The 26,974-nt window shown below is 34.5% G+C and overlaps 3 protein-coding genes across 6 annotated transcripts; 1 reads left to right on the top strand and 2 right to left on the bottom strand.

Annotated features, from left to right (window-relative positions):
* Nucleotides 1-2,066, top strand: LOC113716995 (bi-functional coumaroyl CoA and feruloyl CoA ortho-hydroxylase F6H2-1-1-like). Its single transcript, XM_027241610.2, has 2 exons — nucleotides 1-624; nucleotides 1,321-2,066. Exons 1-2 carry the CDS (start codon nucleotides 128-130, stop codon nucleotides 1,892-1,894), a joined length of 1,071 nt encoding a protein of 356 aa, XP_027097411.1. The 5' UTR covers nucleotides 1-127; the 3' UTR covers nucleotides 1,895-2,066.
* Nucleotides 2,067-2,324: 258 nt separating this feature from the next.
* LOC113716993 (protein NRT1/ PTR FAMILY 5.5-like) lies at nucleotides 2,325-7,646 on the bottom strand. Of its 4 annotated transcripts, none has more exons than XR_011823305.1 (6): nucleotides 7,535-7,644; nucleotides 7,368-7,416; nucleotides 7,043-7,257; nucleotides 5,829-6,589; nucleotides 3,057-5,235; nucleotides 2,325-2,901 (listed from the first exon to the last, which is right to left on the bottom strand). XR_011823305.1 is itself a non-coding variant. In XM_072071361.1 (4 exons), the coding sequence occupies exons 1-4, from the start codon at nucleotides 7,387-7,389 to the stop codon at nucleotides 4,275-4,277; spliced, it is 1,959 nt and encodes a 652-aa protein (XP_071927462.1). In that variant the 5' UTR covers nucleotides 7,390-7,645; the 3' UTR covers nucleotides 2,325-4,274. The 4 variants fall into 4 exon arrangements, 1 of the variants encoding a protein (XP_071927462.1); XR_011823306.1 differs by having other exon boundaries at nucleotides 7,368-7,421; nucleotides 7,535-7,640; XR_011823307.1 differs by having other exon boundaries at nucleotides 5,829-6,406; nucleotides 7,368-7,646.
* Nucleotides 7,647-12,928: 5,282 nt separating this feature from the next.
* On the bottom strand, nucleotides 12,929-16,267 carry LOC113716994 (protein NRT1/ PTR FAMILY 5.5-like). The gene is made up of 5 exons (XM_027241607.2): nucleotides 16,090-16,267; nucleotides 15,921-15,977; nucleotides 15,571-15,785; nucleotides 14,380-15,170; nucleotides 12,929-13,882 (listed from the first exon to the last, which is right to left on the bottom strand). Exons 2-5 carry the CDS (start codon nucleotides 15,940-15,942, stop codon nucleotides 12,979-12,981), a joined length of 1,932 nt encoding a protein of 643 aa, XP_027097408.1. The 5' UTR covers nucleotides 15,943-15,977; nucleotides 16,090-16,267; the 3' UTR covers nucleotides 12,929-12,978.
* Between the last annotated feature and the right edge of the window lie 10,707 nt (nucleotides 16,268-26,974).

Here is a 26,974-nt window from a genome sequence, read left to right on the forward strand (position 1 = left end):
AGCCAAATTACTGATCTGAACTGCATTAAATAGCCTTGCGCTGTTCCATTGGCCATTGCCAAATCTACAAACCGAACATTCAGATTCTCTTTCATCAGAGGGCTCTACAGCTTTTACTGGTTCTGAAATGTCATCATCATCCCCCTTTGATCATAATGATCTCATGGACTTTGTTGTAAAACAAGGCAATGGGGTCAAGGGCCTTTCAGAAATGGACCTCAAAACCGTTCCTAGGCAATACATCCAACACCCAGAAGAAAGACTGGACAAGAATCAAGTAGCGCATGATGAGTCAATACCAGTGATTGATGTATCCAACTGGGATGACCCAGATGTTGCAGCATCCATCTGTGAGGCTGCATCCAAGTGGGGTTTCTTCCAAATCGTCAATCATGGGATCCCACTTGAGGTTCTTGACAATGTCAAGGAGGCTGCTCACAAGTTCTTTGAGTTGCCAACTGAGGATAGGAGGAAGTATCTCAAGGAAAATTCTCCTACTCCCACAGTGCAGTTGAGCACTAGCCATAGTCCTTCAGTAGAAAAGGTTCTGGAGTGGAAAGATGTTCTGATGCATTTTTATGTGCCAGGAGATGAGAGTACAAATTTATGGCCTCCAGTTTCCAAGTAAGCAAATAAGTTAGGAGTTTTTCTCATATCTATTTTTGGCTTTTCTTCATTAGCCAAGTGGTGAGCAAATGAATGTGATTAGTCCAACTACATCTTTTGAAAAAAAAAAAATCAATGGGATAAGAAATTTTACTGGAAAAGTGAAATAGAACAATAGTTGAATCACCGAAGCTCAAATTTTCAAAATCACAAAGACAACGTAAAAGCCTGATATTTTTGAAAAATAGAGAGAGTGTTCACTTTTTCAGGGACAGGTATACCTAAAATTTAGATATAAGATCCTAAAATTTAGATATAAGATTAAGATTATATTGAGATTGATTTACATCAGAAACGCTGTCAATGATTTGTAGACGTCTGTAACTTACAGCATTGGTTTGTTTGGATTGCTTCATATTTCCCCAATTTTATTTGCTTACATCATCTTTACAATTTTCAATACACCTTTTTATCTTCCCAATATCTTTTTATCTCACATACATCACATCACAAAAAGTGCTACAGTAAAAATATCCCAAATAACTTACAATCCAAACAGACCATAAGATATTTTCCTTGTAAAATTAGCCATCTAGACCACCTCTGTTTGATTCGACTCTTCTGTTTCTGTTTGATTTGACTCTTCTGATTTATTGACACATAGAATCTTGTCCTGTAATTCGGTCTAAACACACACTCTAATTTATTTCATAGAGATCAAGTTTTGGAACACATAAAGTGGGCTAAACCCGTAATCAGAAAGCTAATGGAAGTGCTGCTGAAGGGACTGAATGTGAAGGAGTTTGATGAAGAAAAAGAATCTCTCCTGACGGGAGCCTGTACACTCAGCCTCAATCACTACTCTATCTGTCCGAACCCAGAATTGAGTTATGGAGTTGGCCCTCATTCTGATATTTCGAGCATCACTATCCTTCTTCAAGATGACGTGGGAGGTCTCTACGTTCGAGCAACAAGAGCTGGTCAATGGATCCATGTTACACCAATCCAAGGGGCACTCGTAGTTAACATAGGCGACACGTTGCAGATTGCGAGCAACGATCGATATAAGAGCATCGAGCATTGTGTGATTCCTAATGCAGCGGAAAACAGGGTTTCTGTGCCTATCTTTGCTTCTCCTAAAGTTGGAGGAGTTGTTGGTCCTTTGCCAGAAGTCCTGAAGAATGGAGAGAAGCCGATATACAAAGACGTTCCCTGGTCAGCGTACATGAAACACTTCTATAGCAAAGGACATGATGGAAAGAAGACAATAGAATTTGCTAAAATATGAAGTTCATCCCATAATTTGTAAAATAAAATAAAATAAAATCTCTCTGAAAGCATGAGTGAGTGAGTGTGTGCGCGTGTGTATGAGTATACAAGACATCTCTAAATATGGTGCACACTATGCAGTGCTGAAATTTTGTGTTGGTCAACTTAATTGCAAGCTGTGCAGTGAAAAATTATGGATACTTCAGTCATCTCTGAAAAAGTTATAGAAGATTTAGTCAAGCATTGGATTAGTTTCTTGATGTTCACTACTAGAATTTCAGAATAAAAGAGGATTTTCAGTCATTGCTCAAAATTAGGATATTAGAATAATTACATAGATTTATTATCTGGACAAATGTTATGCAACATATAATTCTTGAACAATGAGTGCTTTTTTTTTTTTTTTTTTTTTTGGAACAGGACATCAAGAATCTTTAACACCCCTGAAATATCACAAACTCCATTTCTATAACATTTTAGGAATATCAGTCCTTTGAAAGCAAATTTAAAGTATCAGAATCCAAATTTAGACTTCTTAAAGTATTACATTTAGGAATGTTCCCATTCAGAGTTGCGCCAACACTCATGATCTGGTCCTGATAGCAGAGCTGGTTGAGCTAAGGTACTTGGCTGCCCGGTTTTGTACAAAAGAAATCCCATCAGAAATTGCTAATCTCTGCAATCTGGAAAGTTTAATTGTGAAAGGAGGCTATTTGGCATATGGAAAGATTGAGGCATATTCATATCATCGGTGCTTTTTTCCGTTTCCCGCACTACAGTCAGGAATCTTTTGATAAATTGGAATGAGTAATTTGAAAACCATTTCTACTCTTTTTCTAAATCATGGAAGTAATGTTTCAACGATCATGTTGGGTAGGCTATCTGGGCTGCAGAAACTCAGATGCATATTTACAAAATGTTGGGATGATTGCAACAGCTTTCCAGAATTGAGCTGTTTGAGTCGACTTGAATCTCTTAAAGTTTGCTTCTCTGGTAAGGTTCACAGTCCTTCCAAGTTTAGCTTTCCTGCAAATCTCAAAAAGTTGATGCTATCAAGTTTTCAACTACCATGGAATGAGATCTCAGCCATTGGAAGATTTCCCAATCTTGAAGTTCTCAAATTATTAGACAGAGCATTTGAAGAGCAACAGTGGGAAATGAATGAGGGAGAATTGCAAAACCTGAAGTTCTTGAAATTGGATTTGCTGAACATTACAACATGGATTGTATCTAGTGAGCATCTTCGCAGTCTTGAGCAAATTGTATTGCACAGATGTAAACATCTTCAAGAAATCCCTTCAGGTTTAGGAGAAATTCCAACACTAGAGATTATTGAGATGAGGGGGTGCAGTCCCTCTGCCAAGAATTCTGTCAAGCTGATTCAGAAAGAACAGAGTGATTTAGAAAATGATCAGCCTGAAGTCCACATCTAAAAATTCACATTGGTCTTTCATATCTTCATTGAAGGTAAACTAGAGGCGCAATTGCATCTAAACATCTTCTCTCTCTCTCTCTCTCTCTCTCTCTCTCTCTCTCAAAATCTGTTGCTGCTATGCACACCATTGAATATTCTCTCAAATTTGTGTTTTTTGTTGTTGCAGGTTCTGTTGCTAAACCTGCTGTTCTCAGGTTTATCCATGCATAATTTGTATCAGAGATCATTCACATGCTTTTATCCAGCCTTGAGAAATTTCTTCAGTTGTAATACTAAAGCTCGACTCAATTAACATTCATCAAATACTCCTTGAACACAATTTCTAAGCTCCTTTTTGTTTCTGTTGTAAATCCTTCTGCAATGTAGTGTCATCTTCTCCTGGACAGTGATCCCTTCATCCCTCCAAAATGCTCAACATAATGGAAAAGAGCCAGTTTGTTCTGGCTCGGTTCTGATATGATAGTGCAACCCTCAGCCCCATTAAGGTGGATCAAACTTACTTCAAGCTTAACACAAAACACTTCCAAGTGTTAATCCATCACAGATCACAATCAGAACACAAATCACAATCCACACATAGCGAAGCCTAGCGGTTGGGCAATTGCATCAAAGTAAGACAAATGTTGGTACTGCTTCAAACTCGAGCTGCAGATGACCAAATTAAGTGAAAATAATTGCTGACACGAGACAAAATTAAGATAGATAATCTTTCTCTCTTCTCTGGTAGACACAAAAGTTGTACATCAGGTCACAATAAGGTAACTTTGCCTCTAATAGGATGATGGAGTGAAATCAATATGAACAACAAAAATCCTTCAACTAATCTAAAAAGGAATTTCTGCATAATTATCCTCTATAGAAGAAAAAAATAAAAATAAAAGGTATGAACCATGTACAAGACCTATGAAGCTTGAGTGGGAAACACTTTCTTGAGACAAAGTTAATGTTGCTCTCAAGCCATATATCAACGTGTAATGTTATCAGCCAATAGATCGTTAACAAAATTCAGAGAAGGGTCAACCCATTCTCTATTTCCAATAGGTTCCTCTTTTTCTTGATTTCGAGTCTGTTCCTCATTTCCATCATTATTTCCAGCCTTTTCTTCATCATTTGAATCTGGTTCTCTAAGAGGGAACAATACAGCCCAGAATACAAACCAAATGAAATTTCCAGCACTCAGGGCAGCAAGCACCCAATAATAGCGATCCAGGCGACTCTGGTTTAATGTGTACTGAAACCAATTCCTTTTTCCCCCTTTTTCACTAACTTTACCTACAACATAAACTGATAAAACACTTCCAACGATTCCTAGCCCAGATAATCCAGGACTGAGGTATACAAGGTACTTTTTCATCGAAGGAGGACTCTGATCAGTCAAGAAAGGGGTAACACTGTTTTCATAGAACGAGTCCAGACCAGCTAGAAGAAAGTATTGTGGAAGAAGCACAAACACACTCAAAGGGATCTTATCTTCCGGTTTATCTAGCAGTCCATGACTTCTGATCACATGTATTCTTCGAGTTTCAATTCCAGAAGCAGTTATGCAACATAACAATGAGAAGATTGTAGCAAGCGCAATGCCAATTGAGGGAGCATACTTTTCTTTGCATGCTCCTCTTAAGTACCTTCCAATAGCAGTGTAAATTAACTTAATCCGTGTCTTTGATATTTCATAGAACACCAGAATGACTGAGTTAGGCAACTTTAGTTTTCCAATCTTGTAATTCATGTGGTTTGCTTGCTCTACGAAGTATGTGTTTCCAACAGAAGTAATGACACCACAAATTACAAAGGTGATCCAAATTGGAATCATGCGGATTATGATTTTTGTCTCCTCTACTTCTGTCCGAGTGCACAGTCTCCACCTATGCCTTTCTGGTTTTTCAATTTCAGTCGTCAATTGGATGGCAGCCTTGTCTAAGAAACTGAGTGAAGTGCATAAAAGATAGAAATGAGCTAGAGCCAAAGTTAAGGAAATTAAATGCATCATGCTTTCTAAGTATAGAACAGGATATAATAAACTCAGATTTTTGGCTAATTGTGCTTAGAGAATCTAAAATTATAAATCTTACGAAGTTTTCAAACTCTAAAACCTTTCCACTGGCAATGTATATATTTGATTGGAAAGCATGTGAACTATTAGATTTTAGCAAACTATTACAACCCATTGGTACTATTTAGAATGAGAAACTAGAGTTCCATGAATTTAGAGGTTGGCGGTAGTTACAGCATGGATATGCTTCTTACTAAATTTGACATTCAACCATACAACTTGTTGCACCACTATCAAGACCCAGTGTACGTGAACAAAATTCACAACTAAAACATGACTGCACATCGGATTTTGTAAAAAATGCACCAATTATGACAAACCTTAACCGTACCTTGCCTCATCTCAGGATTTTAATGGATCATTGACCGGAACAAAGTTTTTATAATTAAGCGAACAAGTTAATCTATCTTGGGAAGATAAATAATGTATAGAGAACAAAATACTAGTGGAACAGTTGTGTCAAACCTGAGTAGTCCCTTGGTATGAGGCAATTTTGGAGTGTTGGTGTCTTGATTCTCATAAAGCTCTGAATATTGCTTAGGATCTTCAAACATTTTGCATGTGGAGGCCACAAAGACTCTTAAAACATTGGTTACTGGACTTCCTTCTGGTTTACTTTCCCCTTTGTATGAACGTGTACCTTGCAGGAATGCAAGGGTTGCCACCAATGTACATATTGCTGGGATACCAAACCGAAGTGACCATGGTTTTATATATGGTAGAGCAATTAAACCAATAACAGGGACAAGGATTATACAAGCAGCGCCAAGGAGTTTCACTCGCTCTTTTTGCACAAGGGCCAGCATTGCTTCTATTGGTTGGAATTGAAGTTGTGATATATCAACTTCAGTTTTTGGAGTACTCTCAGCTTGCTGCTGCTGCTTCTTTTTCTTCTGATAATTGACCATGAAAGATGGGGTTCGTAAGTTTGGCATATATTTCAATTTTCCATCAGGCCCTCTCCTTAACTTGTATAGGAAGGACTTTGAACTTCGTTCAAACTTCGGCTCGTTGACTTTAGGTTCATCTGGCTTCTTTTCAATCTGATTGTCAGCGAATGCAACCAGTGAGACAACATGTCCACTTAATCCAACTGCTATCAATGCCAAAGCTGTGTAAAAGAGGGCATTTTGTGTATGACCAAGGCAATTTGGCTCGTAACCTTTACAGGTCCCTGTGGCCTTGTGTAGAACTGGTGGGGTTGACATTGATAGAAATCCCAAACCCTGTCAATAATTGCAGGCATGATATATTCAAGAAAGGCTAATCATCATCTTTAGCTAATGTTCTTGAATAACAATTTCACAATGGCCTTAAAATAAAGTTTGCGCATACTTCAAAAGGGACAAAATTAGCATTGGGACGGAAGATTCCTATCTAATCCCAGCAATTGATCACGGCAAAAGACATTTTCTTTTTAAGAGATTGCACCAGCTGGATTAATTTAAGTTCTTGCATCAATAGGCAGAACTGACTTTTGTATTTTCAGTTTGTTACAGGCGAATATTCAGCTATTAAGGGTTATAGAAGTTAAATCATGGAACTCTAACCAGCGAATATCGAGCTAACCAAGGGCTATAAAGGCTAAATCATGAACTCTAACAGTAGATTAGCAAGTATATTCAGTTCAATTGAAGAAGAAAGTAGATAATATATAGTTGCCCAGCAGAAGAACTTACAATTGAAAAGGCTGTACTTGAGAGGAGCAGATTCCAGTAGTTACCAAGGCCAGCATCCACAAAGATGAAAAGCACTAATGGCAGAAATTTAGTTAGGCCAGTGTAAATATTCATGATTCCAGCAGCATGAGTAAATCCAAGTTTCCAAACATTTGTTAAGTATGTCTGCATTATCCACATCACATATGTTGCAAGCATATCTGCCCATAACAGAACTGCCAACAGAGCAAGAAATCAGCAATATCTTTTGCAGAAGGGCCAAAAGCACCTATGAACAAATCAATAAGCAGAAAAGTACTGAATAATCAGGGATGAGAAGAATTACCCATTATTCTGAGAAATGCCATTTTCTTTGTGATCCTTATGGATTCTCCCTGTTCTTCGGCAGAGCAAAAGATGAAGAAAAAACAGAAATAGGACAAGGAGAAGTTCAAGAATTCCACGTTCTAGCCACAGAAAGCTGCATTGATGTTGAATTTAGTTATTCTTTACCTCAAATTCCGGTCTGTCCTTGCTTCCTAGAGCCCGGAGGAGGAGAGATTGAGAGAATTTCTCTGCAAGAAGTCAACTACTGTGTTCTTTCACTTGCTAACTCAGCTGGACGAAAACTACCTGGAAATGTATTTAAATAGTCCAGTACAGACTGCAGAGAGGACAAGTTGATGCCGTGCCATGCCGTGCCAATTATGGGTAATGGGCCAATGTGACTTCGATCAAAACAAGATTAGCGTAATGATTACAATGTGGTAATTAGTAATTACCTGGAAGCTCTCAGAATTTTAGCAGCTTTCCATTTTTATTTTCCCATTTCCTTAGTTTCTCTGTTTTTGAAGGTTTGACTGGCTTTTGGAGATTTCTTATTGCTAATCGTAGAAAAGCTTATTTTTGTTTTGGTTATCTATGATTTAGTTGTGATTTTCTGTTTTTTTTTTTTGGCAAATCATTTATCACATCGTACCTTTTTTGTTTTACAATTCAATTTTTCTAAAATTTTGAAAGTTTATGATGCTTGTGTCTTTAGTATTTGCATTTTAAGTAAATCAAGGGGAGGGGGGAGAGTGGTAAATAATGTTCATTAATTTTGAGGTAATACTGCCATTTTAAGTAAAATTTTGTCCTTAGTGTCAGAGTTTGGTTGGATAGGAGTTATTTTTGGATGATTTATTTGACATAATTACAGTAGCACTTTTTGTGATATGATGCATGTGAGATAAAAATGTGATTGGGAAGATAAAAAGATTATTGAAATTTGTGAAGTAAATTATTTTATTTGAAATCAAGTCAATCCAAACAAACCCGTTGTTTTGTTAGCTTATTATTTGAAAATAAAAAAATTTATCACAAATATTTTTTTATTTGTTTTCACATGCATTATATCACAGAAAATATTACAGTATTATTCTTTTAAAAAATTCAAATAATTTTTTATCCAAGCAACCTTGAGCTAGACTAAGAATATAACAATGTCAAGAAAAAAAAAAATGGATGTGTCTAATGGTGTCCAATCAAGATATATTTTAAGTGCAATATTTTAGAAAAAAAAAATTTTCTAATGGTTACTCTTAAGGCACTCATTAAACCATTTAATATTCGCCTAACCTACCATATATATAAACATACTACCAATTATCATTCTCTCTTGCATTTATATACTTTTCTTATTTAATCTTGCTTACCTTCTCTTGTATTTATTTACTTTTCCTAATTAATCTTATATTTTCAAAACGGTTTGTCTAACGGATGCTTATAAGGTATTCGTTAAAATATATTTCAAGTGTTATATTTTTAAAAATATAATTTCAAAACAATTTGTCTAACGGATGCTTATAAGGTACTCGTTAAAATATATTTCAAGTGTTATATTTTTAAAAATATAAGATTAATTAGAAAAAGTAAACAAATACCAGGGAGGTCAGGTAAGATTAAATAGAGAAAATATATAATGCAAAGAAAAATAATAATTGTTAATATGTGTATATACATGATAGGTTAGGTGAATTTTAGATGTGTTAATGAGTGTCTAATGAGCACATGTTCAAAAAATTCAAACTTATATCACCACCATATCAATTTTGGATGTCTTATTCTAATATCACAAGAGTATTAATTAAAGAAGAATATTTAAAATCAGAAAAACAACTATAAGGAGATAGTAAAAAACATGTTAATGCACTCATATGGGTATTATCTGCAATATTTTTGGTAGAGAAACTTTTTAGGAATTCAAACTTTCTACTTGAGAAAAGTCAGCATACTTGTACAATTTCCACAAATGGAACTATATATGTCCTTTTCCATCAACTAAGAACCAAAAAAAGAAAATAAATAAAAGAAAGAAAAACCCGTGTTAGAAATTTTATCTGGGGAGGTACAACCATGTCATGCCTTTTCTTTCTTTTTTTTTTTTTCAAGTGTAAGTGCTAGAGTTTGAATTCGAAATTTTTCACCTATATTTGTTTCTCTCAAACTATTCAACCCATTCTTCCCTCCCCACCATGCTCCGTTGAAAATAGGTCTAGAAGAAACAACTCGTATATTTAAACATGGCAATGCCACTTGAGATAAAGTAAGTTATCTTATCAATGAAACATGAAATAAAATAATAGTAATATTGTTTCAATTATTGCAATATTTTTTGCATGGAGGCCTTAACAAGTTGAACGAAGTTTTGGAAAAGAATGATTAGTGGACATTGCTCCAATTTGTCAATTAAATTAAGAGTTCACATCATGATTAACAAGGTTATCTACCATCTTTCATGACATGGATTTAATTTCTAGTGGTTGCCGAGGCTCATTAATAGTATAACTTGTACTTCATTAATGATTGAAACGTTAAGTAAAACCAGCAGTACAATCCAGTGAGAGGAAAGAATCTTTGGTTAAAACAGATGGTTAAATGGAGCTAATGCAATGAATTAAAAAAGCTCGGAATTCCCTCACGGTTGATTTATTGCCTAATCCAGATAATTGAACTGATGCATTCTTTTTTTGGAATGCCAGTCCAATTTCAGTTAACTTAAGAAGCCAAAACTTAAAATAAGTTTTTTTTATGACTAAGAGAGAACACTGAGGGGTTTGTCCCAAAAAAAAATAAAAAATAGTGTTAATTGAGATTGGTAAATAGAGAGTATTGAGCAAACAAATGTTCTGCTTCATCTAAAATCATATAATAAAAAAAAGGAAGTCAAAACCTCACTGAAGTAGCCTCAAGAAAAGAAGATTTTATTAGAGGGACACATGCCAAATACACATGCCAAGCTTTGTTTGGATTGGGCTTTATTTCTCAAAATTTATTTGCTTACATCATCATTACAATTTTCAATACACCTTTTTACCTTCTCAATTACCTTTTTATCTCACATACATCACATCACAAAAAGTGCTACAGTAAAAATATCTCTAATAATTCACAATCCAAACAGACCATGGATTTTTTTCTTCATCGTCAATTTTTTAATATGGTAATTGATTTGAGATTTAAAATTCATCGAAGTACACTATTGAACTACAATCGTACAATGATGGGAAAATGCATGCCAAATAGGTTTCCCACTTTCTAGAACCCAACGCTTTAACAAACTACTACAGTTGATTGAGGCAAGACCCAGACAAAAGTTTTTCAAAGAGGCTGGCTATGTAATTCAAACGCCCATTTCCGAGAAAGCGAAGGGTTTCCTTTTGCAGCCTAATGATTGCACTTGAGGACAGAAATTTTCTATGATTGGTTCAAGTGTAAATGCAGAATTTTGTAGGTGTGGACGGATTTAGAATAACTTGCATTTTTGTCAGGGACGCGAGGTACGACTTGCCAAAGAAAAAGTTTGACTCTAATTTTTTATAGTAGCAGAATTGCGGCACGTCTTTTGCGAATAAGAATTCTTTAATCTTAGAATGGGTTGGATAAAATTGAAATTCAAAAATTAAAATCTTAAATTCGAACCCATTAAATTATTAAATTGTTAAGTATAAAATTTGATATATTTAAATATATATTACATTAAGTGATAAATGAATGGCTTATTATTTATTTTTTAGAGCAAGTTTTGTTTAGAAAATTTAATGTCACTTAATTAATTCAGATTTTTTATTATTATCAAATACTTTTAAACATGTTAAGATCTGAATTCATTAAATTAAAGTATTCAATTGGACTATCAAACAAGGTCTAAGCCATTTTAAATTGAAGTAAAACCATTGTCGTTGACATGGCCTAATCAAAGACCTTCTTTTGGTTCACTAACAATCAGAAGTCTTTTTTAGTTCACTAAATAAATTGGTCTAACATATACTGATATTTTATACATTATTAAGTTGGATGTATGATATATATATATACAAAATTTGGATTTTAAATTTAGATTTAAATTAATTATGATATATCTAATGGTTACACACTCTCAAATATATACACTATTTGTATATAGGAGATTAATTTAAACAATAATTATACAAAAAACTTGTCCCTTTATCAATCAATGAGCCAAGTAGAATGGCTAATTAAATATGCACGGTCTTCGTCAAAAAGCACCAATCACAGTCAAAGCGATTTAGCAAATAACCATGAGAAGACAAAGCGAACACTCATCCCACCCCCACTGATCACTCTCGCTGCGGACATTTGCCCCGTTGCTATCCCTAATTGTGAGGAGTATGTTCAAAATTCATACTTGTTAAGTTAGGAAAATTCCACCTCTAACTTCTTCCCTATTTTTTAAATCTCACTTTTTTCCTATTACAAAAAAATATTTTAAAAAAGGTAAAATTCTAACACATTAGAACAATAATTTTTTTTAAAAAAATAACAAAGATAGTTCGTAAATAAAATTGCCCTGCTCTTACGATAGAGAAAGCTCCTATTAGAATTTTGCTACTAGTAGCTCCCCTTGATAATAAGGTGATTACTAAGAATTCATTCGTGTAAGCGATAAAAAATGCTCCGGGAGTATCTTCTATGATTCTATCCCTATCCATCAATTTGATAATTTTTTTCTTCTTCCTAAACTTTTTTTTAATCCCCAAAAATAATTAAGAAAAAAAAACGAAAATCCTTGGATGCTGACAATCAATTCTCAAATACGCCCCACACATAATGTGGCCATTAGAAATGGTCCACGGCCCATGTCCATGTCATGGGCTCACCCGACAGAGTCTTATAGGCGTACTTGATGCATCAGTTTCTATCACTTTGCCGCCATGCATGTCAATTGTCAATCTGAGCCTGCCTCTTTTTTTTTTTTTTTTTTCAAATATAAATGAAAAAAAAAAAAAAAAAGTGCTGTGTTTGAGTGGTTTACTGAGGTTTGTATGGTTGGAAAGCTTATGAAGGACAATTAGTTTCTGATGCTGTACATTTGGTTTTCTTCTTGCATGTTGATTTTATCCTCTTTTTAAACTAAATTGCAGAACATATGTTTGGTATCTAACTAAAAGAGTAACTTAGTAATTGGTCTTCTATATTTACCTTGTTCCCTTATAACAAGGTAATAAGTTCATCACTTTTGTGATTTATGATTTAGTTGTACTAATATGGTTAGGTTGATGCCCCAAAAATTAATGGTTCTAGATTTTAACTCCCCGTCTTTTTTTTGCTTCTCAAATCTCACCCTTTTCCTATTAAAAATTATATATATATATAGAATGATATAGTTTACGATTTAATCTGAGGTGGAGGGCGGGCAAATAGTGTTTGTTGAGGGAGTGTGCCATTTAATTACTCCTTGAAAAGGGTTGTTACCTTTTAATAGTTACCACCACAAGCTTAATACATAATATAGGGCTGTTAATCTTGCTATATGAGCCAGGTTTTGGTAACCCGAAGCTCACTCATACGGTAAACAAAAAAAAGAAAAAAAGAAAATTGGACTGCTTTAAGTTGTTGTGAGGCTTATACTCGACTCATAAAGAAATCCATTAATACTGATTAATGATGATATATCAAGCCTTGTCTGACTGTGTGAAATTAGCCGTCAATAAATCTGTAACAAAACCCGCAGCTTCTTCCTGAACTCCTTCATTTCCTGCTTCTTTCTTGTCATTTGAACCTGGTTCTCTAAGAGGGAACAATACAGCCCAGAATACAAACCACAGGAAATTTGCAGCACTCAGGACAGCAAGCACCCAATAGTAGCGATCCAAGCGACTCTGATTTAATGTGTACTGAAACCAATTCGGTTTTCCTCTCCTTTCACTAATTTTACCTACAACATAAACTGATAAAACACTTCCGACTGTTCCTAGCCCGGATAATCCTGGACTGAGATAGACAAGGTGCTTCTTCATCGACGGAGGACTCTGATCAGTCAAGAAAGGGGTAACACTGTTTTCAAAGAACGAGTCCAGACCTGCAAGGAAAAAATACTGTGGAAGAAGCACAAGCGCACTTAAAGGGATCTTGTCATCCGGTTTATCTAGCAATCCATGACTTCTGATCACATGTATCCTTCGAGTTTCGATTCCGGCAGCAGTTATGCAGCATAACACTGAGAAGATCGTAGCAAACGCAATGCCAATTGAGGGGGCATACTTTTTTCTTGAGAACTTTCCAATGGCGTCGTACATTGACTTAATCTGTAACTTTGATATTCCATAGAACACCAGAATGACAGAATCGGGCAACTTTAGTTTTCCAATCTTGTAATTCATGTGGCTTGCTTGCTCTACGAAGTATGTGTTTCCAACAGAAGTAATGACACCACAAATTACAAAGGTGATCCAAATTGGAATCATGCGGATTATGATTTTTGTCTCCTCTACTTCTGTCCGAGTGCACAGGCTCCACCTGTATTTTTTTGGTTCTTCAATTTCAGTCTTCAATCGGATGGCAGCCTTGTCTAAGAAACTGAGCCAAATGCACAAAAGATAAAAATGAGCTAGAGCCAGAGTTGAGAAAATTAAGTGCATCATGCTTTCTGAGTATAGAACAGGATATAATAAATTCACATTTGGACTAAATGAGCTCAGATAATCTAAATTTATAAATCTGCTGGAAATTTCACAACTCTAAAACCGTTCCACTGGCAATGTAGATATTTGATTGGAAAGCATATGCACTATTAGAGTTTAGCAAACTACCATAAGCCATTGGTACTAGTTAGAATGAGAAAATAGAGTTCCATGGAATTTGGAAGCAGGGGGCGCCCACAGCATTGATGCGTTTCTTACTAAATTTGGCATAAAATCATACAAATGGTTGCACCACTATCAGGAGCCAGTATTTCTGGATTTTAATGGATGATTGACTAGAATTCAGTTTTTATAAACGAACAAGTCAATCAATCTTGGGAAGTTATATAATGTATAGTAAACAAAATACCAGTGGGAAAAAATTTGTCACACCTGAGTAGCCCCTTGGTATGAGGCAATTTTGGAGTGTCAGTATCCTGTTTCTCATAAAGCTCTGAATGTGGCTTGGGATGTTCAAGCATTTTGCGTGTGGAGGCCACAAAGACTCTGAAAACATTTGTCACTGTACTTCCTTCTGCGGGTCTGTTTTCCTCTTTGTTGCACGAACGTGTACCTTGCACAAATGCAAGTGTTGCCACCAATGTACAGATTGCTGGGATTCCAAACCGAATTGACCATGGTTTTATATATGGTAGAGCAATTAAACCAACAACAGGAACAAGCAATATACAACAAGCACCAGGGAGTTTTCCGCTGTCTTTTTGCGCAAGGGCTAGCATAGCTTCTAGTGGTTGGAATTGAAGTTGTGATAGATCAACTTCAGCCTTTTTAGTACTCTCAGTTTGCTGCTGCTGCTCTGTCTCCTGATTCTTGACCATGAATGATGGGAGTCGTAAGCTCGGCTTCTTGGCCTTGAATGATGGGAGTCGTAAGCTCGGCCTATTTATCAATTTTCCATCAGGACCTTTGCGATCCAAGGACATTGAGCTACTTTTACAAGTTGGCTCGTTCTCTTTAGGTTCATCTGGATCCTTTTCGATCTGATTCTCTGCGAATGCAACCAGTGAGACAACACGTCCACTTAATCCAGCTGCTATCAATGCTAAAGCTGTGTAGAATAGGGCCTTTTGTGTATGACCAAGGCAGTTTGGCTCATAATCTTTACAGGTCCCTGTGACCTTGTGTAGAACTGGTGGTGTTGACATTGACAGAAATCCCATACCCTGTCAGCCAATGGAGGTGTAAAATTCAAGAGAGACCAATCATCATTTTTAGCTAATGTTCTTGAGTTACAAATTCACAATGGCCTCAAACTAATGGGGTCACACATTCAAAAGGGACAAAACTAGTATTGGGACTGATGATTGATGTCCAATCCCAGCAATCATTCATACCTGAAGACAATTCCTTTTCAACAGTTAACACCAACTGGATTAATACAAGTTCTTGAATCAAGGGACACAATTGACATCGACATTCTCAGTTTGTTAGGGGCTAATTTCCAGCTAATTAAGAGTCATTAGAGTTAAATCATGGGTCTCTAACAGTGGAGTGGAAGTATAATCATGGTTCAATTAAATGAAGTAACTAGATGAAAAGGAGTTGACCAGCAGAAGAACTTACAATAGAAAAGGCTATACTTGAGAGAAGCAGACTCCAGTAGTTACTAAGGCCAGCATCCACAAAGATGAAAAAGACTAACGGGAGAAATTTAGAGAGGCCGGTGTAGACATTCATGATTCCAGCAGCATGAGTAACTCCCAGCTTCCAAACATCTGTTAAGTATTTCTGCATTATCCACATCACATATGTTGCAAGCATATCCGCCCACAACAGAACTGCCAACAGAGCAAGAAAATCAGCATCAGTACCATCCAGAGATCGGACTAATCCAGCAGCAGGGCAAATTCGGAACAGATGAACAAGTCAAATAAGCAGAAATATGTGGATGAATCAGAGGTAAGAAGAATTACCCATTATTCTGAGAAATGCCATTTTCTTCTTGAACCTTATGGATTCACCTTTTTCTTCTGCAGGGCAAAAGATGAAGGAAACCAATATTATTAGTACAAGAAAAGCTCAAGAAGAACACATTTTAGCCATACAAAGCTAAAATGGTGTTGAGAGTTTAGTTTTCTTTACCTCAAATTCCTGTCTGTCCTGGTCCCCTAGAGCCCAGAGGGGGAGAAATTGAGAGAACTCTACTAGAAGTCAAGTCAACTCCTGTGTTCTTTCACCTGCTAACTCAGCTGGAAGACAGCCGCCTGGAAACCAGGTGTTTAAATAGGCCAGTGGAGAGAAGACAAGTCGATGCCAGTGCCAATGGACCAATGTGATTTCGGTTAGATTAAGATCAATGTAATGATTAAAACGTGGTAATTATCTGAAGGCCATAAGAATTTTAGCAGCTTTCTATTTTTGTTCTTCTATTTCTTATTAGTTTCTCCGCTTTTTAGGCTTGACTGCCTTTTTGAGAATTCTTATTGCTAATTGCACGAAAACTCTATTCTGTTTTTGGCTTATCTATTTTGGTATTTTGTGTGTGTGTGTATGTGTTTTTAGGCTAATTACTCAGAATATCGTTGTAAAAAAGAAAAGTCGGACGTTTATGACTCTGACAAGGGATGCTGCAAATTTATGGTTACCGGGCTGTGTCAGCCCGGCAACCAAAAAGGTAAATTTTTTTTTTTAAGTTCTGACACAGCCCGGCAGCGGAAATTTTTTTTTTTTTTTTAAAAGTGCCTGGCTGCTGGGCTGACAAGGCCCGGCAGCCAGGGACTTTATAAAAAAAATTTGCACAAAACCTGCTAGATCGATTCTTAAGGGAAAAGGGGTTGAAAATATTCAATTACTACTTACTACTACTAGTATTTCATCCATTGATTTTATCTCACTAATATTTCAGCACCTTTCCATATAGTGAATTGCTCTACTAGCTGGTGAAGGCACCGGTTTTCCCTGGCCAAGTTTGCATTCTCATTTGCCAGTCTTGATTTTTCAGCACCACCATAAACTAATTATCAACTTTATTTCACCACCACCATAATTATCAACTAACTTGCATAATAAAGTGAATTGCATTAAACTAATATCACTAGTTTCAAAATTAAGCTATGCTAATTACATTAATTTTATGTATTTAATTTATTACATGCAGCTAGTATTTCAAATATTTAAATTGCCCTGACTAAATGGCTATCTTAATCAAAACTCAATATATGCCTCGTCAAATACATCTAAATTCATTTAATCGAACCTCTTAAAATTAATTCGTTCAACTAATTAAATCACTAAACTAATTAAACTAATCATATACTAAATAACATAAACTAATTATCAACTAACTTGCGTAATAAAGTAAATTGCATTAAACAAATAACACTAATTTCGTTAATTAAGTTGTGCTAATTACATCAATTTTATGTATTGAATTTATTAAATATGCCAATTTTAACGGATCAATTGCAATTAAACAATTGCAATTAGAATAACGGATCAATTGCAATTAAAATAACGTATCAATTGCAATTAAAAAAATTTAATTGCAAAGCACTAGGATTTCCTTTTTTTTTGGGTTATTGAAGTTGGGAAGATTTGGGATGAACATAGTAATAGCGGATAAGCATGGTAATAACAGTTATGCAATGGTGGATGAGTATAGTAATAGCAGTTAAGTAAATATGAGAGTATGGAATATAAGATGATTGTATATTATTTTATCATACAGAGGGTCAAATTAAAATAATGACATTTTTTTAACATCAAACCCATTGTCCACACATTGTATATAGAAAGACGTGGTCACGTTAAAAATGAAAAAAAATTGGTTGATTTCTCTCCTTTTTTTTTCCTTTTCTTTTGGGGTGTGTACATAAGTTGATTCTTTTCTTCTTTTTTTAATAATTTTTTTTTTTAGTTTCTCCTTTTTGTACTTGAGGTGTGAAAATATCTAAATTATTTTAATTCTAAAGTTTCCAGATGGTACAAAGGAGTGGGAAGAAATTCATGCAAGTGATATCATCATCATGTGCAACGAGAATAATTAAACCACAAGCTGTGGAATCTTTAATTGGGCATAGAAGTGAGTTAGTAAGAGGCAAAGTAGGAATTAATTAAAGAATGAAGAGATTCACTATATGGAAAGGTGCTGAAATATTAGAGAGATAAAATCAATGGATCAAATACTAGTAGTAGTAAGTAGAAATTGAATATTTTCAACCCCTTCCTTTAAGAATCGATCTAGCAGGTTTTGTGCAGATTTTTTTTATAAAGTCCCTGGCTGCCGGGCCTTGTCAGCCCAGCAGCCAGGGACTTTAAAAAAAAAAAAAAAAAATTTTCTGCTGCCGGGCTGTGTCAAAGCTTAAAAAAAATTTTTGCCTTTTTGGTTGCCGGGCTAACACCGCCCGGTAGCCATAGATTTGCAGCAACCCTTGTCAGAGCCATAAACGTCCGACTTTTCTTTTTTACAACGATATTCTGAGTAATTAGCCGTGTTGTTAGCGCTTTGTCACATATATTTTTTGTTTTATAATTTTATTTTTCTAAAATTTTGATTGTTTATGATATTTTTGTCTTTAGTACTTCCAAATTAAGTGAATCAGGGGGAAGGGCTGAGAAAATATTCATAGACCTTAGGTAATATTGCCATTTTAAATATATTTTTGTCTTTAGTGCCATTGCATGTTCTTTATTCACTTTTGTATCTCACGTGCATTGCATCATAAAAATTATTACAATAATTTTTTTCTATCTCGACACACTTGAGCTGGACGAAGAATATAACAACATTGGGATTGTTTGGATTGTAAATTATTTGTATATTTTTTTTTGCTTATATCAACAACATATTTTTCAATTACCTTTATATTTCATCTACATCACATCAAAAAAGTGCTACAATTTTTTTTATTCAAAAAATTATTCCAAATAATTCACTACCCCACGACCTGTACTATGATTTAGAACTCATATCACCTCCATCCCAATTTCGAGGACAACTTCCACAGATGGAATGATTTCTTTTTCCATCAACTAAGCACCAAAATAGCTGGCCATGTTTGTATAGAAAGAAATAAATAAAAGAAAGAAAAACCTGTATTAGAAAATTTATTTAGGGAGGTACAACTCTGCCATGCCTGGTGACACTAGCAGGTCTGAGGTGAAACAATTCATGTATTTAAAGATGGCATTGCAACTTGAGACAAAATAAGTTATCCTACCAATAAAACGTGCAATAAAATAATAATAATACTGTTTCAATCATCACAATAATATTTTGTGGGTGAGACCTTCACCAGTTGAACAAGTTTTTGCAAAAGAATGATTAGCGGACGTTGATCCAATTTGCTAATTAAATTAAGAGTTCACACCATGATTAACAAGGTAATCTACCATCTTTCATCACATGGATTAATTAATTTCTATTGGTTGCGGAGGATCACAAATATAGCTCGTACTTCATTAGTGATTGAAACGTCAGAACTAATTCTTTGTATAATCTTGCTTGTGGAATTGAGCAATTAAGCCAAGCTGTGCAATTAAGTGAGTGGAATGAAATTTGATTGAACAGATGGTTAAATGGATCCAATGCAATGAATGCATTCAAACGGCTGGGAATTCCCTCGAGCTTGAATTATCTGATTCTTTTACTGCATTATTGCCTAATCCTGTTAATCAAATTGATGTATAATATTTCTTTGTTTTCGCATTCCCTTTCTCCTGGTCCAAAAGTTTTCATCAAGGTTTTTCTAAATTACTTTGGATTGGTCTAAACTAGAACCATATGAGAAATGAAGTCAGAAACTCAGTACTGAAGTAGCCTTAATTAACAAAAGAAGAGTTTATACAAGCCCTTTAATGCAGACGTATTAATAGGGATACAAGACTATTTGGTTCATGATCATTTTTTTTAGTATGGTAATTGACTTTCAGATTTAAAATTTGTCGAAGTACAATCGTACTCTGTTGGAAAAATTCCATAGCATATGGCTTGGTTTAACATCTCAAATTCAAGAAGAGTAAAATGAAGTTTTCATGCCCAAACTTTGACCTTTGTGTGGTTCTAATGTCCAAACTTTAAATGAAAATAAATCGAATACCCAATGTTATAATAGTTAATCATAGTTGGTACACTTGATGGATTTTTCCAAATTTTCACTGAAAAAAGTCACCAATAGTCGCATGCCCAACAACAAAATTGTAAAAAAAATTTGGAAAATAACCTACCAACTTGGTGGCTGGTTTAAGGAATAATAGAATGTGGATGACTCATTTAAAAAGAAAATAAATTAACCTAAGAAAATACCGAATCGAGAAAATCATATACGCTCAAAGCTCTCTTTTCCCTCTTCAAACACTTTTTGATAAACAAACACATAACAATTTTTTTTTTATATTCTTATTTTAATCTAACATTTATGGAAATCCTCTGAAAATTTTGTGAAACTAACAAACATGAAAAATTCCTCATTCTTTTGTTTATTCAAAAAGAGTTTGAAGCAGCAATTTTTCAAAATTCTTCAAATAGGCCCAAACATGGAATTTTTTTACAATTTCATTACCGGACATGTGACAGCACGTGACTTTTTCTAGTAGAAATTTGAAAAAATCGGTCACGTATATTAAATGTGGCTAAACGTTATAACATAAGGTACCAAATTACTCTAGTCCAAAGTTTGGATACCATAATTGCTCGAGGATTAAAGGCTAGTTACCAAAACTCCATTTCACTCAATTATACACCGATAAATTATACTCTAACCAACTAATTTTCAATATTTTTAGAGAAGTATCAGACAAAATTTTTCAAAGCTGGCTGTCATGTTATTCTAACCCCCATTTCTGAGAAAAACAAAGAAAGTGCCCTTTCGAAGTCTAATGGGTCCACGTGATGATCTAATTTTATATAATTGGTTCAAGTGTAAACGAAGAAATTTTTTGGTTCAAGTGTAAACGAAGAAATTTTAGGTGCGGACAGAACAAGCGTTTTGGTCAAGGAGACGAGATACTACTAGCCAAAAACATACTCCAATTATTTAAGGTAGCAGAATTGTGGCACGTTTTTTGCCAGTAAGGATTCTTAATCTTGGTCAGTCAATTTAAAATGAAGTCAACGATCCTCTTTAACATGATATAAGAAAGGCCTTCTTTGGTTCACTAAATATAGATTGTACATAAAATTAACCCCAACGAAGGGTCCGTTTCGTTGGACTGAAAATTTTTTCCTAGAAAAAATATTTTCCATCGAAGTCATATTCCTAGAAAATCACTTTCTCCCCCATAATTTTCCAGTGTTTGGTTATTAAGTGAAAATCTGATGAAGAGGGCGAGAAGAAGAGTACTAATGAGAACAATGCTGAAGATAGAAGAAAATGTTAGTCCTGGATCTGATATTGCTCGTCTTGCGTCTGTATTTATTCCCTCACTTCTACTATTTAAATGGCTTATTTATTTCTTTGCATTTCAGGATAAGGTTGGCTCATGGTACAGCAATTCAGGGACTGTAACTTCAGGGAGTCAAGGTTTGGGTGGTGGTGTAGGGAAGTACTTGAAAGCAAGGAATTCGCAGGTTAAGTCTACTACTGCTGTTGACAGCAGTCTACTCGCTGTTTCTGTGACAAAGAAAAGAAAAGCAGGTGTCTCAACAGGAGAATATAAAGATATTTCTTCGTGGTAAGAGTTGCAATAAATGCTAACCTCCCTAGACAACTGAATTTGCTTGATGGGTTTAGCCAACGTTGATACAGTTTAGCTGCAAGGAGGATAATGGATGACTTGAACCCTGTAAATGCAGAAAGTCTGTATTTTATGGTGTATAAATGATGCAATTGAGAGTATTTGTACAGAATCTATAGTAGCAAAGTTTATAAAGACCTTGGTACTTGAGGCGTTTATTTTAGTTTGATGTTCCCAGTTTTGATGGGTTTTAGGAACTTTTGGGTGGAGTCCTGATAATGTATTTCTTGCTTCCCATTTTTAGTTGCTGAGGTTGATTTAATTGGATGGGAAGTATAAATGGGGGATCTGTGGAAACAGTTGTGTGTTTAGTAGCTTGGATCTGGAGTATCTTGAAAAATGTAGCGGCGGTCTGGCCATCATGGAGCTGGAAGCATCATGAAGCACACAGCGAAAAATAACTTCACAATGATAGATAAGGAAGTTATTTTCCTCCCATGGGTGTAAATTATTTTCTGTCAGAAATTATTTTTCTAAATAAATTGACAACCAAACAACAAAAAATATAGAAAATCTTTTCCACCCAAACAAAATGACCCGAAATGTGCACGGTCTTCTCGAGAAAGCAAAGACCCACACAAAAGTTTTTCAAAGAGGCTGGCCACGTCCACTTCCGAGAAAGCAAAGAGTTTCCTCGCACCTGAGGACAGAAATTTCCAAGATTGGTTCAAGTGTAAATGCAGAATTTTGTAGGTGTGGACGGATTTAGACTCTAATTTTTAGACTCTAATTTTTTATAGTAGCAGAATTGCGGCACTTCTTTTGCGAATAAGAATTCTTAATCTTAGAATGGGTTGGATAAAATTGAAATTCAAAAATTAAAATCTTAAATCTGAACTCATTAAATTATTAAATTGTTAAATACTAAATCTGATACATTTGAATATATATTACATTAAATGACAAATGAATGATTTATTACTTATTTTTTAGAGCAAGTTTTATCTAAAAAATTTAATGACACTTAATTAATTCAGATTTTTTTATTATCAAATATTTCTGAACATGTTAAGATCTAAATCCATTAAATTAAAGTATTCAATTGGATTATCAAACAAGGTCTAAGCTATTTTAAATTGAAGTAAAACCATTGTCGTTGACATGGCATAATCAAAGACCTTCTTTTAGGTCACTAAATGGCACAATCAGAAGCCTTCTTTAGTTCACTAAACAAATTGAGTTAATCTTATATGTACTGATATTTTATACATTATTAAGTTGGATGTATGATATATATACAAAATTTGAATTTTAAATTTAGATTTAAATTAATTATCATATATCTAATGGTGATAATGTGCACACTCTCAAATATATACACTATTTGTATATTGGAGATTAATTTAAACAATAATTATACAAAAAATATATTCTTGGCAAAGGAGAGTCTTGAGATTAAGAGCCCCAAAAAACTTGTCCCTGTGTCAATCAGCTAAGTAGCATTTTTTTTTTATTTTATCGACATGGATGTCTGGAACCATTAGGCCGACTAATTTCCTGCGGCTGTGAGAGCCCCGCCCAAAGTTCACAGCGCGTTAGCTCTCCCAGGATCGATCCAGTGACTTGTCCTAAAGAAAGGACTGCGGAAACCAGTCGATCTGTTTGGGAGGGGATGAACTAATTAGCATGGCTAATTAAATATGCACGGTCTTCGTAAAAAAGGTACCAATCACAGTCAAAGCGAAGACAAAGCGATTTAGCAAAAAACTATGAGAAGACAAAGCGAAGACTCAGGAGGAAGCAAGTCTTGTTCACTTTGGTGACCCGCAGCAAAAGGCTGCCAAATTTACGAGTGAAACAATACGCGAGAGATGTACCCTGTAGCCTAATTTAAAAAATCCCTTCATAAAAGTTAGATTTGGAAAAAGTTTAGAGTGAATGGCCCAAAAAGTCATTCAACTATTAAAAATGACACCCTCCGGTCACTAAACTTTTTTTGTGACCAAAAAGGTCACTAAACTCGCAAAAACTTTCCAACAAAGTCATTTTATCGAATTTCAGCGGTTTCTCATCCGGTAACAGGGTCAATATGGAGGGGAGGAATATAGTAAATGGGCAAAAATGTCAAACAAAATATGGTCAACCTTTTTCCTTCGTTGAATCTTGATAACCAGGAATCTGCTCTAAAATCAACACAATTACCTTTATGACACCCTCTCTCACAAACATGCCTCCCACAGCCAAGCAACTTCTGGCATGGATTTTCACACCTAAAAATCCTCTCACAACACTCTCTTTCCAGCTCCACCTTCCCGCATTGGCACTTATAAACCCCTTTTTTGCGACACATCGGACAGTCACCATCATGGCAAATTTCACCACACCTATGGCTTCCACAAGCTAATGTCTTTCTACAAACGCCTTTACAAGAAAAATCCTTAAACCCGCAACGTCTCACGTCCTCTTTAGCCCCACAATAACACTTGGTTTTAACCAATTTCGGGCACGAAGGGCAGGGCCCTGGGTGACACAACAACAAGCATTCGTGCCCACAATTGTATGTCAACGGCCTACCACAGATTTCTCCACAAGAATGAGGTAAAATCCAGGGATCATGAGGTGGGTTTTCGAGTTTTCCACAAAAACAATAGTAATACTTGGGGGTCTGCGATTTGGGATACTCGATCCGGCATTTGGGGCAATGCCAGCGGAGGGTGTCATCGTTAAGAGTGGCGGCGCGTGAGGCAGCCCGTGCAGCTGCAAGATTTGAGGATTGGTGGGCCCAGGATTGGATACAGAGGAGGTGGAAGACTGCGAAGCAGCGGGAGGAGCAGGACCAGGTGGGATCGGTGGGTTTGATCCGTTCAAGGCATATGAGGCATGAGAGAGCCCCAGAGCGAGAGGAAGTAAGGAACGATTGGATCTTTATCAGGTCTTGATGTTGAGGGGAGGATTGGTGACCGGTGAGTTCGAGGTAGGATTTAAAGATGGTGGAGGAGAGGTCAGTGTGTTGGTGCTGGCGGGAACTGGTGCCGGAGTCGGAATCTGAGTCGGAGGACGGTGGAGAAAGTGGCGGTAGGAGGGTAGTGTTAGAGGTCGCCATTACGGGCCTTCCTGCGGAATGAGGGTTTGGGATTGAGACAATCTATGGCTTCACCTATTCCAATAATCTTTCGGACATTTTTGCCCCTTTACTATATTCCTCCGCTCCATATTGACCCTGTTATCGGATGAGGAACCGCTGAAATTCGGTAAAATGACTTCGCTGGAGAGTTTTTGCGAGTTTAGTGACCTTTTCGGCCACAAAAAAAGTTTAGTAACCAGAGGGTGTCATTTTTAATAGTTTAGTGACCTTTTAGGCCATTCACTCAAAAGTTTACACATAGTCGAGGTTAGTAGTGCAAGTAAGGATGACATCGGGACGAGTTTGAAACGAGAATCCTCCGCTCCCCCCACAGTGCTCCTGGAGACACTTTTTTTCTCCCTTCTTAGCACTATTATTATTTTCTTCTTTCTTAGCATCTTTATTATTAGCAAAGACTAATATTACCACCACTATTACTACTAATAGTATTTGGGTCCGTTTTGATTTTTTGTTTTTGCCTCTATTTTTGAAAAATTGTTTTTCACATTCCAAATGCTACAGTAAATGTGTATTTCAAAAACAATTCAAAAAACGCATCCAAACATTATATAAAAAACAACTCCAAATATACATATTTAATATGTATATTTCAATTATGTATATTATATATTATTAATATAAATTGAAATATACAAATTGAAAATTATATATTTATATATTATATATTATATATTATATAAATATTGATATATATTAATATTATACATAATATTGTATAATATACATAATATGTAATATTGTATACATAAATGTATAAATATTGTATACATAATATATTATGTACATTACATTATAATATATACATTATTAATGTACTTTCATTATTATCTACATTATTGTGTATAATAATGTTACGTATAATATATAATATACATAATATGTAATAATGTATAAATGTATATTATGTATAATATATTATATTATGTATATTATATTATATATATACAATATTATGTATATTATACAAATTGAAAATTTTATATTATATATTATATAAATATTTATCTAATGAAATATACAATAAATATTACAAATTGAAATATTATATAAACACCATATTCATAATATTATAATACTTATAATTAATATTAATTATATTATATATATTTATATATTAAATATTTATTTATTTATTTATTCATATTATAAATATTTCAGTTTATTTAAAATATATTTTTATATATTTATAATATATTTATATAAATATTATATATTATATAATATATATTATATATTATATATTATACATTTATATAAATGTACATTTATACAAAATATATATTTATGTATATTTATAATATACATTTATATTAATATACATAATATTAATTTTACATTTATGCATTTATATTAGTTATATTAATACATTTATACATAATATTAATATATATTTATAATATATTAATTTATTCATTTATATAATATTCATTTATAATTTATACATTTATAATAATATACACTTATACATTTATACATAATATAAATACATTTATATATTTTTATATAAATATATAAATATATTTATTTATAAATATTTATAAATGTATTATAAATGCATAAATGCATATAAATATAAAATTATAAAAATACTCAAAAAATATGTTTTAAAAATACCTCTAAAATGATCCAAAAAAATCTACAGTAAAAGTTTTTCATATAGTTTTTGAAAAACAACCCCAAAAACAACTAATCCAAACGGACTTGTATTTCAAAAATGAAATGCTACAGTATTATTTTTGAAAAATAACTCCAAAAACAGCTAATCCAAACGGACCCACTATTATTAGGAAAACCTAATATTATTGCTGCTAATAATAATTTAACCGAACATAACATGAAAAAAATAGATGTATTAATCATATTATTTATATTTGATTAATTAATACGGGGGACAAGACGGAGGATGGGGCAAAAGTATTCTCCGCCGCCCCGTTTAAGAGTGGGTGGAAGAAAACCCCCCCATCCCACCCTATCTCCTGCCCCACCCCCACTCCATCACTCTCGCTACGGACATTTGCCCCATTACTATCCCTAATTGTGAGGAGTATTTTCAAAATTCATACTTGTTAAGTTAGGAAAATTCCACATCTAACTTCTTCCCTATTTCTTAAATCTCAATTTTTTCCTATTACAAAAAAATATTTTAAAAAAGGTAAAATTCTAACACATTAGAACAATAATTTTTTTTAAAAAAATAACCAAGATAGT

This window comes from Coffea arabica, chromosome 11c (genome assembly GCF_036785885.1).
Source record: "Coffea arabica cultivar ET-39 chromosome 11c, Coffea Arabica ET-39 HiFi, whole genome shotgun sequence".
NCBI lineage: Eukaryota > Viridiplantae > Streptophyta > Magnoliopsida > Gentianales > Rubiaceae > Coffea > Coffea arabica.

Coding starts and splice junctions, on each gene's coding strand:
- LOC113716993 (XM_072071361.1), bottom strand. CDS start 7,389: ATGGCATTTCTCAGAATAATGG. Junction 7,258..7,367: donor GGCATTTCTCAGAATAATGG/GTAATTCTTCTC, acceptor CTCTGTTGGCAG/TTCTGTTATGGGCAGATATG. Junction 5,236..5,828: donor CATACCAAGGGACTACTCAG/GTTTGACACAAC, acceptor CACTTCACTCAG/TTTCTTAGACAAGGCTGCCA.
- LOC113716995 (XM_027241610.2), top strand. CDS start 128: ATGTCATCATCATCCCCCTTTGATCATAATGATCTCATGGACTTTGTT. Junction 625..1,320: donor TTATGGCCTCCAGTTTCCAA/GTAAGCAAATAA, acceptor TTTATTTCATAG/AGATCAAGTTTTGGAACACA.
- LOC113716994 (XM_027241607.2), bottom strand. CDS start 15,942: ATGGCATTTCTCAGAATAATGG. Junction 15,171..15,570: donor CAAGTATAGCCTTTTCTATT/GTAAGTTCTTCT, acceptor ATTGGCTGACAG/GGTATGGGATTTCTGTCAAT. Junction 13,883..14,379: donor CATACCAAGGGGCTACTCAG/GTGTGACAAATT, acceptor CATTTGGCTCAG/TTTCTTAGACAAGGCTGCCA.